The sequence below is a fragment of the Gopherus flavomarginatus genome, chromosome 2 (genome assembly GCF_025201925.1).
Source record: "Gopherus flavomarginatus isolate rGopFla2 chromosome 2, rGopFla2.mat.asm, whole genome shotgun sequence".
In the NCBI taxonomy this organism is placed as follows: domain Eukaryota; kingdom Metazoa; phylum Chordata; order Testudines; family Testudinidae; genus Gopherus; species Gopherus flavomarginatus.
In genome coordinates, this window is record NC_066618.1 from 251999040 (window position 1) to 252017364 (window position 18325).

The 18325-nt window shown below is 39.0% G+C and overlaps 1 protein-coding gene across 4 annotated transcripts in view; it reads left to right on the plus strand.

Annotated features, from left to right (window-relative positions):
* The window catches only part of WWP1 (WW domain containing E3 ubiquitin protein ligase 1), a 186437-nt gene that overhangs the window by 31871 nt on the left and 136241 nt on the right, over nt 1–18325 (plus strand). For all 4 annotated transcript variants that reach the window (XM_050940711.1, XM_050940710.1, XM_050940713.1 and 1 more), the window contains exons 2-4: nt 1468–1558; nt 10257–10395; nt 13312–13436. In XM_050940711.1, the coding sequence (XP_050796668.1) occupies nt 1489–1558; nt 10257–10395; nt 13312–13436 (334 nt within the window). In that variant the 5' untranslated portion in view covers nt 1468–1488. The remainder of the gene's footprint in view (nt 1–1467; nt 1559–10256; nt 10396–13311; nt 13437–18325) is intronic.

Genomic DNA, 18325 nt, shown 5'->3' on the forward strand with positions numbered 1-18325 from the left:
ATTTAGGAGTTCTTACCATAGAATATAGAGTTGCTTGCCACAGAATTTGATAAACTGAATAATTGGTATGAAATCAATATGGTGACATTCAGTAAAGACACCTGCAAAGTAGGAAAAGATGGAAAAATCACAAACACAATGGGAAATGACTGGGCAGTAGTACTGCAGAAAAGGATCTTGGAAATTACTATAATGTAGCACAAATTGAAACAGCACAGCGAGGTGCTGTTGTGAAAACGGCAAGTGTCATTCTGGGATGTATTAACAGGATTGTTGTATGTAAGACATGGGATGTAATTGTTCCATTCTACTCAGCACTAGTGAAGCCTCAGCTGGAGTAATGTGTCCAGTTTTGGATACCACACTTAAATATGTGGACAAATTAGTCAGAGTCCAGAGGAGAGCAACAAAAATGGTAAGAGTTTTAGAAAACTTAACCTCTGAGTAAAGGCTGAAAGAATTGGGCGTGTTTTTCATCTACAGAAAAGAAGGTTGAGGGAGGGTTTAATAAGTCTTCAAATACATAAAAGGTTGGTATAAAGAGGATGGTGATTAGTTGTTCTCCATGTCCACTGAGGGTTGGACAAGAAGTAGTCAGCTTAGTTTGCCACAGGGAAACTTTGGGATAGAAAGTATTTCCTAGTATCGAACTTTAAGGATAGATAAGCATTGCAACAAGTTACTTAGCCCTGTTCTACACTGGGTGGTGGGGCTCGATCGAAGTTTTGCAGCTTCAGCTACGTGAATAACATAGCTTAAGTCAACATACTTAGATCGACTTACTGTGGTGTCTTCACGGTGAGTTGACTGCTGCTGCTCCCCCATCGACTCTGCCTTCGCCTCTTGTGGTGCTGGAGTACAGGAGTCGATGGGAGAACTCCTGGGGGTTGATTTATTGTGTCAGATCTAGACACAATAAATCGATCCCTGTGGGATCGATGACTGCCTGCCGATCTAGAGGGTAGTATAGACATACCCTTGGAGACTGTGAGATCCCTGTAATTGAAGGTTTTTAATAACACGTTGGATAAACACTTGGCAGGGATGTTATAGGTATAGTTAATCCTGCCTTATCTTGGGCAGGATTAGATGACCTTTTTGCAGTCCCTTCCAGCCCTATGTTTTTCTATTATTCTATTAGTCTTCTACTTTACTTTCTCCATCTATGAAATGAAGGTAATACTTCCCTAATTCAGATGGGTATTCTGAAGCGACTTCATGTAATATTTGTAAAGTGCTTTCAGGTCCTTAGCTAGAAGGCACAATAGAAATATAAAACCATTACTTCAATTTGGTTATACAATAATGTATCATGTTCTGGTATACCTCAGTGACAGAAAGAAACTCACTGTTTTAGTTTCTCAGTTTATTTTAGTTTATACTTGTGGACAGCATGTGAAGTTGGATATTTTTAAGTAAACTAAATGGGTACGTGTATAGACATATTTATCTTTTTCTTTTTTATAGGCTAAAACAGTAGCTTCTGACATGGCCACAGCCTCACCAAGATCTGATACCAGTAACAACCATAATGGAAGATTACAGATGCAAGTAACTAGTAAGTAATAATCTGTGTATTACATATATTATGTGGCCATTAAGTTCAGAAAGTATTCTTTTTCAGAGTAAACAATCCTTTGTAGCATAAAAACTATGTAACCTTTATTGATATGGACTGAGGGCAGTATCAGAAAATATTATCCCATGTCACTCAAACTTACTTATACTAATGTATAAATATCTTGGAAATAATACACATTCGTTTCACAAGACATTTAAAAAGAAAATCGTGGATAAAAAGAAAAGCATAAAGTATTGTAGCATAAATCAGGATATTTTGATTATTTTTAGCAGGGTTTGTTTACATACTTGTAATGTTCAAAGTGTGCTGTCTTTTTGTGTGGTCAGCAAAAATGAAATGATACAGAGATGTGCAATTTTATAGTTTCCTCAGAGAGTACTTTTAATATGGATTAGATGTTTTTTCTGAGGTGGGTGAATAGCTATTGTTTGTCTTGTCTTCCTTTGTTTTTTTGTTCATGTGAATCATAATTTTATGCTCATTTCAGGTTTGTGGCCACTTAAAGAAACAATGTGCCATATTTCTGATCCACTGTTAGCTAGTTTTAATGGTTCAGGTTTGCTTTAGAAGGGAATGCTTTATGCACATTTTAGAATGAGTGTTGCACTGAGAAGGCTTTAATCTTATTAACAAGTGTGTTCACTATGGTTTCTGCTATAGCAAATTGTTGTCCTTAAACCCTAATTTTGTTTGTTCCTAAAATGTTCAATTTCTGTTGCTTTAAGAACATTTTTCAAAAGAAAATGCAGGACACCTTAAACGACCTTTTGCTTCATATATTCTGCATTCCTTTTTATGGTTGCATTGATGAATAATTAGCTGTGAATTTTAGTCTGCAATTTGGCATTGATATAAATTATCTCCTTTTGAGTTTAAATTCATGTTTCTGAAAGATGAGGGTTTTTTTTTTTTTGCCTCATGTACCTTTTTGTTTCAAATGTTCAGAAACACCTTAGTTAATTTAAAATTGGTTCTCATGCCTGATTTAAATCTTGAAATCATCAAACATGACGTCTTTATGGGTTCTGTCCTTTTTTACTGAATTTGCTTTTAATTGTTTAACATTTCTGGTATGTATCTGTAGATTATAGGACATCAAAAATTAAGTGTGGAGTCAATAGCGGAATATCATGGATCTCAAGTATAGAGTTCATTATTATTAGTCTCTAGTGTGACATAAAGTACTGACAAACTTAGCTAAATTTTCAGGATGGAGCTTCACAATAGAAGTGGTTAATGTTTTAATAGTTAAACTAGATGAAACATGAGAATTTACTAACTTCTTTTAATCTTACGCTTCTTTGTTGCAGTTCTTGCTTTGTAAAATAATGTGTCTGGATTTTGTTTTGCACTTACGTCACATTGAGCGGCATTAAAAAAAATGGTGCTTTTTTAGCAGTAGAATTAAGGAAGTTACTGATTCCCTGTTCTGTTAAAATGGGCCTTTTGCTTTTAGAGAAAATATAAGGACATTGAAGTTTGAGTACTAACATTAGATGAACTGTTTGGTTTGATATATTCATTTGTGAACATAGACCATACTAATTTTGGCCTCAGAAATCAAAACTAAAAATATAAATAAAGAATCTTTTTAAATGTATATGTATACTAATATTCCTCCACACAAACTTTTCTGTGTAAGAAGTAGGGCATGTCTGCAGTACAGGTGCTTCAGTGGCACAGCTACAGTGACATAACTATGCTGCTGTAGCACACACTTTTTACAGCAACAGAAGGGGTTTTTCCATCGTTGTAGAAACTCCACCTCCCCAAATGATGCCATAGGGTGTAGCTTCTACCCTGGGAGTTAGATCAACACAGCTACAGGGAATTTGACCTAACTTTTAAGTGCTGACCAGGTCTTAAGGCTATCAAGTTCTCTTCCATCACTCATTTATTAAAGGTTTGGGGAAATCACTAATTGAAGTAACTTACCATTCACTGCAATTCACGTATTAACACTTAAATACTGCAGCACTACTTCAGTCTCAATATGCAAACACAGTGCACACATCCAATTCTTCACATTCATGCTCAAACGAAAAGCCTCAGTTCTTATCTCAACCAGATGAACATGGAAATGTGTAATGTGCTATTCATAGATCATAGGGGGTTTTTGTTTGTTTGTATGACTGTGGAATTCAGTAAATGAATTGTGTGTTTCTCTTTTACATTGAAAGTGTGTTATGGTGCTGTGTAGTCTTTGAGTGTGTGGGTATAATGAAGTTAAGGTGTAAAAGCCATAAGGACTGTGATTATTGCAGATATTAATACTCCCTTATCTGGTGTTTACTCTGACTTTTAATAAGTGAGTTGGTGGGAAGTGCATTTGAGCAATCCTAACCCTTACACAGCCACGTTTTGAATGGGAGAATTCACTTTTTTTTTTTAAATGGGTTTGGTGTTAACTGTGAGGCAGTAGGTTTTGTTTTCTGGGGGACATGGAGTTGGGTGGGATAGAAAGGGTTGTTGCATGCTAGTGGGAATAGTGTAAATATGGAATAGTCTGATTTTGGATGGGGCGACACTCTGTGGTGGGAAGTGTGTGTCTTGGACGAGAAGAATATTTTGTGTTGAGTAGGCCTTGGGGAAGAGGCTGTGGGGGGCATGGAGTTGGATTATTTGTATTGGGTTTGGAGCGGGGAGAAATGTGGAGGAAGCTGGTTGTATGCAGAATTATGGTGGGGGAAACTGCAGTGAGGAGGATGAGATGGTGATTATAGCATTGTGATATTTATTTGCAGGATATTGAGGCCTAACATAGCAAATAAAAAAGCTTATTTTACTGGACTCAGGTGTGATCTACTCAGGACCATAATTTAGTCTAGTCTAATTTGAAAAGTTGCTAGCTTCTGAATTTGTGACATTGCTGTAGAACATCATCTCCAATTAATTTAATACCGAGAGCATCAAATGATTTGGAGATGTAAACTTTCTTCTTTGAGTGATTTTTTTCCATATAGATTCCATTCTTGGTGCATGAACTTACGATCAGACTATTTTGGCTAACAGTGTCTGTTGGAACTGTCTCTGTGTCCCAAGTGCCCTCATACTTCCCATGGTGAATAAAAATCAATCTTTTAAAAAAATTATTTTTTTAAAATTTAAATTAAATGCTTTTTTTCTTTTCAAGAAATAAACCTCTTTTAAAATTAAATTTGAATTGTCAACCTCTCTTAAGGCCTAAATTTATAATCTCTTAAAATCTTTTAAATTAAATAAAAATAATATTCAAACGGTACATGTTTTCTGACAAAATTTTAAAGAAATTCAAATCACTGAACTGGTGGAAGTCACTAAGGGCTAAGCACCTGGAACAGGAAGAAGGCATCCAGTTCTTCTTTGAGAAGTGTCTCTGTGGGTGCACCTCTTGAGGTGAATGTGTGTTCCTGCGCCTTTGATTGGAGAATATCAGCTGCAGTGGTCATCTGGGTCGTGCATACACTCTCCCTGTTTTGTGCTGTTGTTGGCGCCCATATAGGGCCATGTGACCAGACTCTCCTCAGTTCCTTCTCCACCATCCTCAGCCTGAGACAGAGCTCCCCGCAGTATTAAAATTGATAGTTATCTTTAGGCTTAGAATAGTCTTCAGTACGCTAGTTAGATTTAGTTATCCCTTTCTCCCCTTTTCCCTTTCCTTTCCTTCAAGTTTGAATACCCCTTAAGGCTGAACCACTACAGTTTGGGCCATGCCCAGTTCACCGGGCTTTAAGTGCTGTCTTTCTTGCCAGGAGGCGATCCTGGTCTCTGACGGACACTTTCAGTGCATCTAGTGCCTAGTTGTGAGACACATCTCACAAAAGTGCTCTCATTGTAGCAACTTAAAGGGTCGCACCAGGAAGGACAGAGCCCTACGTCTTAAACTTATCTCAATGGAGAAGTCCCTGTGCCTGGCATCCAGTCCCCAACAGCAGACCCTCTCTGGACGATGGTCTCCTAAAACTCCTTCTGAAAGGCAGTTTTCATCCTCCTCACAGAGGAAGGCTCACTCACCTCTTAAAGAGCCACCGAAAAAGAAACGATCTCTGGCTCATTCTGTATCCTCGGTACCGACCACACTACAGCTGAGTACATATGAGGCACCAGGATCCTCTGGTACCACATGTACTGTGAAAGCCAGTGGCCCCAAGCAGGCAGACTCGGAGTCGAGAGAGAAACAGAAGCCTATCTCCTCTGTCATGGCACAGATGGAGCCGCTTAGAGATGAGGCACTGCTCCATTCTCCACAAGCTATGGTGCCACCTTCAGCTCCCATAGTGCAGAGTGCTCCCATGTCAGCCATCCCATTTTATTTATACTGTGTCAAAACATTTAGAAACAGCATTTCAAATTCAAATTTGGCCAATTTTTAACACCTCCCACCCCCCCAAAAAAGATGGAAAACACTTGAAAATGGCCTGAATGAATCAAAATGCTGACAAATTTTGTTTTGGACTGACCTGAAACATCTGGATAAATTTATTCCATCCCCACCCCAAATTTTTCAATTTGATGAAAAATTTTGAAACTTGGTCCCCCACCCCCTTCCCCACTGGATTTTGTGGTTCAGTCCCTCAAGTAAAAAAATCCATTATTTTCTCAGTTCTACTTACCACTGTTAGTCTTCCGGTTAAAAGGAAAAATATCAAAATTATTCAGCCCCAAAATGTCTTAATAAGTAGGCTCATCGTATATGGTTCTCTATTTAATTATGTAAATATTAGGCCTAGCAAACCCAAATACACCTCAGCTTGTACTGTTATGGTGTATATATTGTGCTTTCATGACATAGAAGGCTTTTAGCAATCACAGAAGATCCTGTGTCAAGCAGTGGGGGAGGACTGGATTCAAGATGCTTCTGAAAAAGTTTCTCACTGCAGCATGTCCAAGACAATGCCGATAAACTGCTGAAAAGAGAACAGAACAATAATAAGAGTTAGGGAAAACCGAAATCAAATAGTGGGAGAGAATATGCTCTTTTCCCTCTCTCAGATTAGAAAGGAAAGGAAAGGTCTTTACATAAAGGTTGGTAGGGTGGGGCATTTCAGACCTTCATCACGGGAATTCTCTACTATAATAGAAGAACCTGGTAAAATTTCAGGATTATTCACTATGCTAGAAGAAGTTTAGAAAATGCTATTTATGCTATTGATGTCAACAGAGTTCTGGTGACATATAAGAAATTTTCTAAATAAGTAATTATAATACTTGTGAGCATGCAGACTTTAAATTCCTGTATTTGGGGTGTTTACACATACTGTTGCCAAAATACAACCTTAGATGCCTAGAAAACAGATTTTGAGTAGGAAGTTTGAATATCTGAGAGAGGGACAGATCTAGGAAAAAAAAGGCAAAATATTTTGGTAATTATTCTAAAGAAAAAGTTTATTCCTGGCTGTGGATAAAAAATAATTCTCATTCTGAGGGTTCTACAAGTGAACAAAATTGCTGCCAAAGACTCATTAGGTATACTTAGATATAACCCAAGGATGGATATTAGATGCCAAAACCAACCCTGCTTCAGATAGCTGAGGATATTACAGAGCACAAAAATCTACAGATATTACATATTACAGAGCACGAAAATCGTGCTAGTGGACATGCTTTTATACATGAGATCAAATTTTATCCCAGCAGACTTGAAAGTAAATGTCTTATAAGAATTTTTTTATAAATATCCAAAATGCTCTCCACCAATTTAATGAAAAACAAATTATAAAAATGAATTTGCTAGTACTAAGGCAGAGGCTGCTATTGATCAAATGAACCTTCTGTGAAAAAAACTTCCACAGAAGGAAGAGTTCTCTTGACTTAAACATATGAGTTTGAAAAACAACTCAAACTTACTTCTGTTAATGCAGGAATTAGAATTCTTATCTATGTGTATGTTCTTCATATAAATCTTTCATATTGCTCTGCTCTATACTACAGACTATGCAAACAGGATTATGGACAGCAACATATGAAAAAGTCTGTGTTTAATGACCAACTGCAGTCACATGAAAATAAGATTGATTTATTTTTCTGGGATTTAAATCCCAACCCAAAACCCTTAATGCCACAGAAATCACATTTCCATCAATAAAACTGCATTAAGACAAAGATCCCAAGTTTAGACATGAGTCAGGCACAAGTGACTTTTGCAGCTCCTCTACATCCAGCTCTTTTTCTGTGGTTGCTAGCAAGGAACCCTTGCTGGTCTTCCCTTCTCTTTTTCAGGGCATTTTCAAGAGTATGTTATTGACACTCAAGCTATTTTGGCCCCACGGCCACTGGGAGCTGCGAGCAGCCATACCTGCGGACGCTCAGGTAATCAAAGCATCAGGGCTTTGGAGTGGAGTCCGGAGCTGGAGCGCGGAGCAGCTCTACAGCAGTGGGGCTGTAGGTTTTTGCCTGGAGCTGGAGCAGAGCCGGAGCACAGCTCCAAAGCCCTGCAAAACGTGTCGCGGCCCGCCAGAGGCTTACCCTGAACAAGCCTCGAAGCAAGTTTGGGAACCCCTGCTCTAGAGGGATCTCTGGGGAATCAGCAATTTGTTTTAAACCTGTTGCCTGTTTAATTTCATTTGGTGACTTCTGGTCCTGGTGATTTATTACTGTCAAATATATCAATCTGTTCCAAAACCTTGTCTATTGCTACATCAGTCTGGGACTGTTACTCAGATTTGTCACCTACAAAGAACGTCTCATATGTGGGAATCTCCCTCCCATCATCTGCAGTGAAGACTGATGTAAAGAATTCTCTGATATGTGTTGTACAGGAGTTCAAATTAGATGATCACAGTGGTCCTATCTGGGATTGGAATCTATGAAAGGAGCCTAAATTAAAGGAAAGCTTGTTAAAATACAGATATAGTCGTAATATGCCAGTGTTGCAGTTCCCACTTTAAAATGGCAAAAAATATGTGCAAATGTGAAAAGGCTACTGAGGCTCTCTGTACAGGTAAAAATATAATTTACAGAATTTTCAGAAGAAAGTATCTTCCCTAGGTTTATTTATCTAGTGATTCAAGTCTCACAGTTTGTAGTGTCAGGCAACATTTCCCCTTATGATATAAGCAAACATGGGAATAAGGGTAGAATTATCAAAGGAAACTAAAGGGATTAAGTCTATGACTCTCATTTAAATTCAGTTGAAGCTGGGTGCTTTAGCTCCCTTCGGACTCTTTGGAAAATCCCATCCTGAATATTCTGGTGGTAACTGAAACATGCTTCATAGAAATCTGGCGCACTTCACGGTTCTGTGATCCAGGAGTATCTCATGACAGGCCTTCTCTTATTTCCCTTTCCATCAGCTCCAGTCCAACTGCCTCTCCTCTATTCTAAGAGAGGGACATACCATAGTGAAAGGGAGCAGAGGAGTGTTATACAATCGAACAGCTAAAAGTCCTCAACCCTTTTAGCTGAAGGTGGGGGTGGTTTGGAGGATCAGATGAGATATGGGTGGTGGGGGAGGAAGAGATCTGTAAAATACCTAAAATTTGTCTGCAGGTACATGTAACTGTCTGGAACCTATAAGCCTAGTGGACCCCAGGTCATCAGCTTATTTTTTAAAAAATGGTGTGTAGAAAATAACTTAAAAGGTTGGCAGCTTTTGTTGATGGTTATAGGAAAATTAGAGGAAGGCACATTATTTTGTCTGAGTGAGGAAGTGACAGAGTAGCCTTCTGTAGAGGAACTTGAACTGGGCATGGAGAGTAACCTCTTCATGCACTTGCTGTCTCTTAATTGCTGTAGATTTGAACTGGAGGCCTCTGCTCAGGATACCGGATATTTCCTCTCTACATACAGACTTTTTAGAGCAGCTGCAGAGCTGGTGAACATGTAAGAGATAACTTTTTTGATTTCTGCAGGCTGATTTAGGAGCTTCTCCTCAATAGGGAGAGGATGTGTAGTCACGTTGTTTAGTGCATTATTGAAAGGTGTTCAGCTATTATGATGAATAGTGTGGTATAAAAACCTAGATAGAATAGAAGATTTCAGCTTCCTGGATTCCAGTAGGCTAGGTATTGACCAAGACTTGCTCCATGTAGGCGCAGCTTGCCCTGTGATAGAGTAGGATTCTGAAATGTGCATAAGTGGTCTTAAAAATCTGTGATCCCCATGATCACACCTAATTTAAAGCCTGTATCGAACTTGCCCAACTCAATTACTGATAAATGTTGTACTTAATAGTTTGCACTTAAAAGAAGAGTTGGAAGAGAAAGAAGGAAAGGAGAAAGGGTGGGGGAATGAACAAAGAAAAACCTGGAAGACTGATTTTTTTCTCTCATAGTAGTTGCACAGGTTTGCTAATCGTGTTGCAGAATGCCTATCTTGAAATTACCTACCTGTGGTTAAGGGAACATGCCTCATCTATCTTAGCTACATCTAGGATATCTTTGGAAATGATATTGCTGTTACCTAGCACAATGAGTTTGCTCTTTGAAATATGATGATTACCCTGGTAGAGGGGAGAGATACAATGACTTCAAGTCCTTTTTGTACTTCTGCGAAAGTGTCCTGTGGGTAGACTTTAAAGGATTCATTTGGGGAGCCAGATTTGTTCAGCACTAAGCAGAGGTTGAAAAGATGAGGCATCAGGTTGTTCTTTCATGCAATTTCTACTCAATCAATCACTTAAATAGCAATGTTGTTGTTTTTCAGCAAGAAGTGTGCTCCGGTAATTATAAATAATCAATCTGTTTTTGTTTGTTAGTTTCTAGTGCCAAACTGAAAAGGAAAAAGAACTGGTTTGGAACAGCCATTTATACAGAATTAGCTGCAGATGGAGAAATCAAGAAAACAGCAAAATCAAATAGTTCTTCAAATCCAAAATGGGATGAACAGTTGACTGTGTAAGTAGAAAAGCTTTTTCTAGCTTTGTAAAATATAATTTATTAATCAAAAATTAGAGACAAAAATTTATCAAACTCTGCTGTTGGCTGCATACACACAACTTCCTTTAACTTAATTGAAAGTTGAATTTATCTAATGGCAGTATTTGTCCTAAAATAACTGTTGTTGCTCAATGTGTATATGAGGTGTCTTGGCAAGATTATTTCTAAACAGGAGTGGGATATCTTTATATACACTTGATGCATAACTGTGTATCTCTTGCACTATGGACTGTGTTCAGCTCAGTCCATGCTGTGTAGGAATGCTTACAGGATGTTGCCAATTGGATGCATCAGTAATCTTGTTCTCACCCATAGAAAAACAGAAATCCTGGTGGTGGATAGAGATTGTTTTGAGGAGGGTCATTCTTTCTTTGTGTTTCCCTTTGAGAGGTAAAGTCAGAGGTGTGTCATCAAATTGAGAATCTTGGTATTGCTTTTGACCACAAACTTTTCATGGAAAGCCAATGATGCCGTATCTGCCATGTTCTAGGGTGCAATTAAGATCAGTGGGTAATGGTGTCGTCATTTGTATTTCAACCCTGAATGCCCCAAAATGCCTCTGCTACTTGTGGCTTACTGTCTGGGACATACACACAAGCCCACATGCACTTCGTGTTCTGTATGCTGTACAGCTCTGATCTGACCAATTTGAATCCAACAGCCAGCCAGCAGTTATCACAGACACACTTTTGTCTTTATTAGACCTGGTTAATGTTAGCAGGTGACCCCAACACAGCTGCAGTCCTGAACGTCCACAAACCCGTGTGCTGTGATATGTCCAGCCCTCTCTTGCAATATTCAGAGGCATAAGAAGACCAAACACACCAGTTTGCCACATTAACTGAAGTTGACATTCACTTTAGTACAAACACAGCACTGTTAGTCTAATTGTAAAACAAGTTGATTAACAAAAGAAGGTACGATTTTAAGTGAGTTCAAGTACAAGCGATAAAGTTATAGATGGTTACAAGCAAATAAAAGTGAGAACACATATGAAAAGTCTAAAACTTCATCTAGTAAGTTTTGGTTCAAGACTTTGTTCAAGATGGCCCTTCTTTCCCACAGTCTTCCAGTAAGATGGTGACTGACCCTCTCCTCAGTCAGAGGTCCAAAGGTGTTGCTGTCTGTCTTTGTAGGTGAAAGAGATAATTTGGGCGGGGGGGGGGGGTCCAATGCCTCTTTTTTTATAGTTGGTGAATCTTGGAAGTGAATTCTTCTGAAGGATACCTGTTTCTTGCCATTTCTTCCCTCTGCTGTCTTGATGAATCAGTTTACTACTTACATGTAAAATGGGGTAAACGCACACTCCTTTGTTTAGGGTAGACCTGTCTAACAATTTTTGCCCTGGAAGGGCTGTCTGGTTTTGAACATGTGCTAATAACATTATACAGGGGAATTCATAACTTTACATATAAAGTTGCTACATACATTTGATCATGATATTATTGACCAGTGAATTATTAGTTTTCAGATGATACCCTACGAGGCATATTTTATCAAAGATTATTAGAATAATGTGTAAGGTGTGAATCCAGGGGTGCTTTGGGTCACAGTATCAAGGTGCTTTAGTTGCACAATTTATGTTGAGAACAACTTCACTTATATGACCTTGTATAAACACTGTAGACCATTGTGATGACAAGGTTACATTGCTGTAATTTTCTTTTAGCTGGGTTTTTATTAGATCTGTGTTACCTACAGCTTGTTCTGAATGAAGCAGCATATTTGCTCATTTGTTTTAGTAACCATGATCTATGTTGTCTGCTTATAATATGCTCATCCATTAAAGAATTACTTTACATTACTTATTTACATTACTTTTAAGAAAATCAATAGAGCTAGTTTAAGTTTTTGAACAATGTTGGCCCATGCTGTATTTGAGATCTTGTTTTGAAGGATACCTATTCTTGGGGTCCCACGTTGTCTTTAATTAGCAGGCACTCATGCTGTAGCCCCTAAGGTAGAAAATTTGCTTTCCCTGATATCTTAGCTAATTTCTCTCAACTTTAAAAAAAAAAACAAAACAAAAAACCAAAATTTCCCCCCCAAAAGTGTTTGTAATATAATTACTGTTTGTTCTATTTTGGTTATCTTGCCTCTTTCCTCCAATGGTGTATTTTAGTCTCATCACTTGGGGTGTTTTTTTTGTTTTAATTTTAAGAGCATTTTTTAAAAAATGGTTTTTAATATTGTATATTGTATGTGTGTTCAATTCATAAATTAATGTGTTAGAGGGCATCTGAGCAGTTAATTTCAGTATTCTTGATCAGCAGTGGCTATTCAGCGTTCTCTTTAATGATACAAGCTTAAAATCAAATCTAGCATTTTTTTTTCCTATTGACAAATATTGAAAGTAAGTTTGTATTTAAAATTATGTATGGGGGAAAACAGTTTTTTTTAAAAAACAAAAAACGGTGTGAAATTGACACATAACTGAAATCTGAATTTAATGTAAGTATCAGAGGGGTAACCGTGTTAGTCTGGATCTGTAAAAGCAGCAAAGAGTCCTGTGGCACCTTATAGATTAACAGACGTTTTGGAGCATGAGCTTTCGTGGGTGAATACCTACTTTGTGGGATGCATGTTAGTCTATAAGGTGCCACAGGACTCTTTGCTGCTCTTAATGTAAGTAGTTATGCTCCCAAGTATTTTCACACTATTGTAATAACATACCTTAGTCCTGATCTGTGCCTGAGAGATGTTACATTGATTTTTCTGTTTCACAGTGCTTTTGTGATATAGTTTAAAAAAAAAAAAAAAGTCACTACCAATAATTACAGTAGTTATGGGAAAACTGATTAAAATAGATAATACATTTATAATAATGAAAGATGATCACTTACAGCTTAATTTAAAAAAATGTTTTATATACAGGAATGTGACTCCACAGACTACGTTGGAATTTCGAGTGTGGAGCCATCACACTTTAAAAGCTGATGTTTTATTAGGAAGAGCCACTGTAGACTTGAGACAAGCTTTGGAAACACACAATAGAAAATGTAAGTTTTCATTGAGGGCATATTGATTAAGGAAACAAATTAATTGATTATTTCAATTACATTAATTTTGCCAGCTTTGATATAATGACAAAATATTATCATCTAATTTAAAATAGACCTTCATGACCTTCTCTTTGGGTTATAGAGAGAGAGTTAAATTTATAGTGAGAGATAAATGTTTTCAAATAATAGTATATTAAATAACTACTGAAAAAAGTGAGAGGAAACTATTAACTAAAAATATGAGGATATACATTTTCTCTGATTAGTTACAGAATTTCCATTGTTCAGCAGGATCTACTGCAACCCCCGCAAATGACCAACCATTTCATGCAACCCCCAAAATGAAAAATGTTTAGCCATGTACAAGGCTCTCTAGTCTTCCCTGAATTCATAACTTAACAGGCCAAATTTCACTCCACTGTGATAGATGGTATTAGAACCCAATGTTGAACAAAATACTTGACCCTTCCTTCAAATATATGTAATTGGAGATATACCAATCTCCTAGAACTGGAAGGGACCTTGAAAGGTCATCGAGTCCAGCCCCCTGCTTTCACTAGCAGGACCAATTTTTGCCCCAGATCCCTAAGTGGCCCCCTCAAGGATTGAACTTACAACCCTGAGATTAGCAGGCCAGTGCTCAAACCACTGAGCTATCCCTCCCTCCTTCTGAGCTATCCATTCCTCCTTCAGGATGGATTGATTATAAATCTCTGATTTTAAGCATGATTTAAATCCGCATGCTGGAAATCTTGATTTAAATAATTGATTTTAATCATGTTTTGCATTTGTACTACTTAGTTATTTTCCTGAAGGAAGGTTATTTCTCATTTGTTGGTAACCATTAAAACATGAAGATTTGTGACTAAATATAGACTTCACACTAAATTCAGTGTCTCTCTTTCCTAATTAGGAGGATACGATATATTTAAACACATTTATGTAAGCAGTTATATAGCTTATCTTATGTTTGTTCAAATTCTTAATTGTTACATTATTTCATTGTTAGAAAACAATGAATGATGTATTTCTTATTTACTAGATTGTTTTTACTTGTGACTTGTATGAAGCTCTATTTGGATGGAAATTCAAATTAAAAAAACAAAACCATTTAATTTTTTTTCATACATAAAATGAGTTTAAAAGTGATGGTTACATAAGAAAGTTTAACAAAAGCTTATCAAAACATGTTTTGCATTTAAAACTAACTGATTTATTCAACAAAATAAATATCTGTAGTTAGTCAATTGAACTGATTATTTTGGGTCACTGTGTCCTTTAGGATTTTAAAATCTGTAGCGCTCATCCTCTCTCACCTGGTTTTTATTCATTGCATGAGGAAAACAAGTTTTCCTGGTTTTTCAGCACCCTCTTGGCGTCTTAGCTTCGAATGAATTAATCATTAAACTTAACTAGTTGAATAAAGTGTAATGAAGAAATTATTCTATCTGCACGAGCAGTAGAGGCTACTGGTGTCAAAAGCTGGTTTAGCACGTCAACAAATTCTGGTTACAGATGCTTAGCCAGTGACTTCCACCAGTTCAAAGGTTTGACTTTCTTCAAAACTTGGTGGCAAACATATACTGAATATTTTTGTATTTAGTTTAAATGATTGTAATAAAGCATAATACCTGTAGGCTTTAACACAGATTGTCTATTTCAAATTTAATTTTAAATAGGGTTATGTGTTAAAATAAAACTGTATTTAATTTAAATAAACTGATTTACAAAAATCATCAATTTTTGTTCATCTTTGTTCCTTTGAGCACATTAGTGTTTATCCACCTACATTTTCTCTTGCATAAGGCAGCTCCCTGATACCTGTTGCCCCTGACACCTGTTGCAACACCTGTTGCTAATGGGCTACAAGATTTTTGTCTTGTTTTCCTTTCTTAATTTTTTCATTAGAAAAGGAATTTTTTTTACATTTCACCCCAAAATGGCATTGAAATCCCGGCTAAACCAATAGCTCAAATTCATTTTTCCTAATCTATAGATGTCGTCATACAAACCTCAGAATTTATAATGAGGGAAAACTGAGAGTGTAAAAAAGGTTTCTTTACATCTTCCTCACTTATTACAAGACATTCAAAGGGGAACGCACCTCTAAGTGGAATGTCTTCATTAGTATTATGAAGATGTCTGACGTGGCTCCATAGTTAAACATGTTTTCTGTTTTGCAATTAGAGCAGAGATTCAACCTTGTTTATCTGTTAAATATGCAGAATATCCTCTCCAAAATTTAGTGCTTCCTCTTTGAGCTAAGAAAATACAAGTATATCCAGAATTGAGTTATAATTAATTTTAAAATGGGTTCTTGAAGTAATTTAACATGTTAGATTTTTTTATCCCAAATAATCTTAGTAACATAATAGCACAATCTTCAAACTTTCCATATAGAGAAGATACAATTTAAAAAAAATACATATCTTAAAATAATTAGAAATATCTTATGGTAGCATTCGCTTTGGGTTTCTTGTTTAGTGTTTGTATATGACATTTTTGTAATAAAAAAAGGGAAATTCTAAGACAAAAGGACTACAGCAACATTTGAAATGTAATTAAAGCACACCAACTTTAACTGTGCCCTGTAAGATGGGAGAGGGAACTAATGAAAACTATTTTTAAAGATGCAGATAATCTGAGACCACAAACACTAAAATCCCTGCAACGTAAGTGGTGTTGTTGCATGACCTTGCTACAGATGACTGTTAAGATTGTTTGTTTATTTTCATACTTAATGTGTTTGCATTTCTTTTAAGTATAACTTAACTGTAAGTCCAATTTTTCAGGATTTGTAATGCTTGGTTTTTCTTTGAGTGCTTGCTCATGTTCATTCCATTCTGCAACATGCACTGATGCCAGAAGTTTTTCCCTCAGTGATATCCATAGGGGACTGGCTCTGGTGCCCTCTCCAGTGGTGTGCGTATGTCGTGGTGTGAGGGGTGCTGCCGGCTCCCCCCGCCCTCAGTTCCTTCTTACTTCCAATGATGGTCCTGGAACATATCCTTGCCTGGGCTAGCTTGTCTCTCAGCTGCTCGTTGTGAACTTTTTTACTGCACCGGCACCAGAGCCATCCAGATCAGTTTCTGCTTCTAGCACTGTGGCTGATCCCTGTCCCCTGTACTGGCTAGAAAGCAAAGGAAGGCTATGGCGTGACCTTTTTCTGTATCCTGAAGGGGAAGGAGAGTGCTGGAGGAGAGCAAAGACCTGTGAGGGGCGTCTCTTCACATCCGGATGGCGGTCGGGCCCCAGCTCCTGCTGAGTGGGCTAGTCCACTTCAGGAAGCACCTGCCACCCTGGAAAGCTGCATGGGCATTCAGCACCTGGCGGTGTTGTCTACACTGGAGACCCTGCAGGCTGCTAAGGACATCCTGTCCCCTACTGGTGTCGCCCATGCCGGTTACAGCGGTACCCCACTCCATGGGTAAACCTGACTTGGGATCCTTCCAACAGTCCCCATCAGTGTGGCAGAGCTCCTCACCACAAGGAGTGTTGCACCAGCACTCACCTGTGCAGAACCACCACGCCTCGAACACGAGTCAGCCCGCCTGTCAGAGTCCCTGGTGTCGGTCCCCGCATGCCAGGCGGTGCTCTTCAGGCTCAAAGTGGCGATTGCCAGTGGAACGATGCAGACCATCAGAGGTTTGCCCATCCCTGCTTCCTGAGTGCTGGGAGTGCCCCTGCTGCTCTCCCAGTGTGCAGCACTGCTCCGGCAATTCAAGGTTTTGGGAGCCTCATTACCTGTAACCAGAGCACTAGTATGGCTTGCCATGGGTACTCCAATGTTCCCCGGCACAGTGACCTACTCGCTCCAGCTCAACAGACTGGCACTGCTTGCTGAGTGATAGACGTAGATCATTGGGTTCCTGTTGCCAATCTGCTGAATACTGCCATTGGTCTCCTGTATCATGGCACAGAAAGTCATCATCCTCGTGCAGATCCCCAGCAGAGCCTTGAGGCCGGCACCGACGTGACCAGGGTAGATAATCAGCCTCAACACCATCCTGATCCCTCAGACGCGACTCCTCCTCGGGCTCCATTAGCGAGGAGTCCCTTCCAGTGGGCCAGGGTCACTCATCGGAGGCACCTCCCTGGGGGTTCCTGCAGCCTTCACAAGGGTGTAGGTCAACCTCGGGGGCATAGGACAGGTGGTCGGCGACTATCTCCTGCCCGCCCACTGCCATGGAGGTGACATTGGAGAGGACCCCTCAGGGTCACCCGGCCCCAATGGAGGTGCTCGTAGGGAGGTGTTGGTGGTAGCAGACCCGCGAGTACCCACCTCCCCTTCATCCTCGCTCAACGAGGCAATTACAGGGTCACCTCAAACCTGGGGCTAGAAGATGAAGAGTTGGTGGAGCCCTCAGACTTTCTCTTTGATGTGCTGAGTTCGGCTGCCCCCTGCTAGGGTGGCACTGCCAGTGAATGAAGGAGTGGCAAAAATTACCAAGTCCCTGTGGCAGATGCCCTTGTCGCTGGCCCCCATGTCCAAGCGGGCAATACACAAATATTACGTGCTGGCTAAAGGTTATGAATACCTTTACACCCATGCTGTCCCAAGGTCATTGGTGGTGTCGGCCTTGAATGAGCACAAATGGTAGGGTCAGCCAGGTGCGATACCTAAAAATAGAGGCAAAAGGCTTGATCTCTTTGGAAGAAAAATTTATTCATCTTCCAGCTACTAGTAGGGAACCAACAGGCGTTGCTCGGCTGCTATGACTTTAACATCTGGCAGTCCATGGCTAAGTCTTCGAACTTGCTGCCTGAGGACCCTAGGAAAGAATTCCTGGCGATCCTTGATGAGGGCAAGGTTTTGGCAAGGGGAGCTCTCCCAATTGTCTCAGATGCAGCGGACTCTGTAGCCTGAACCATGGCCTTGGCTATAG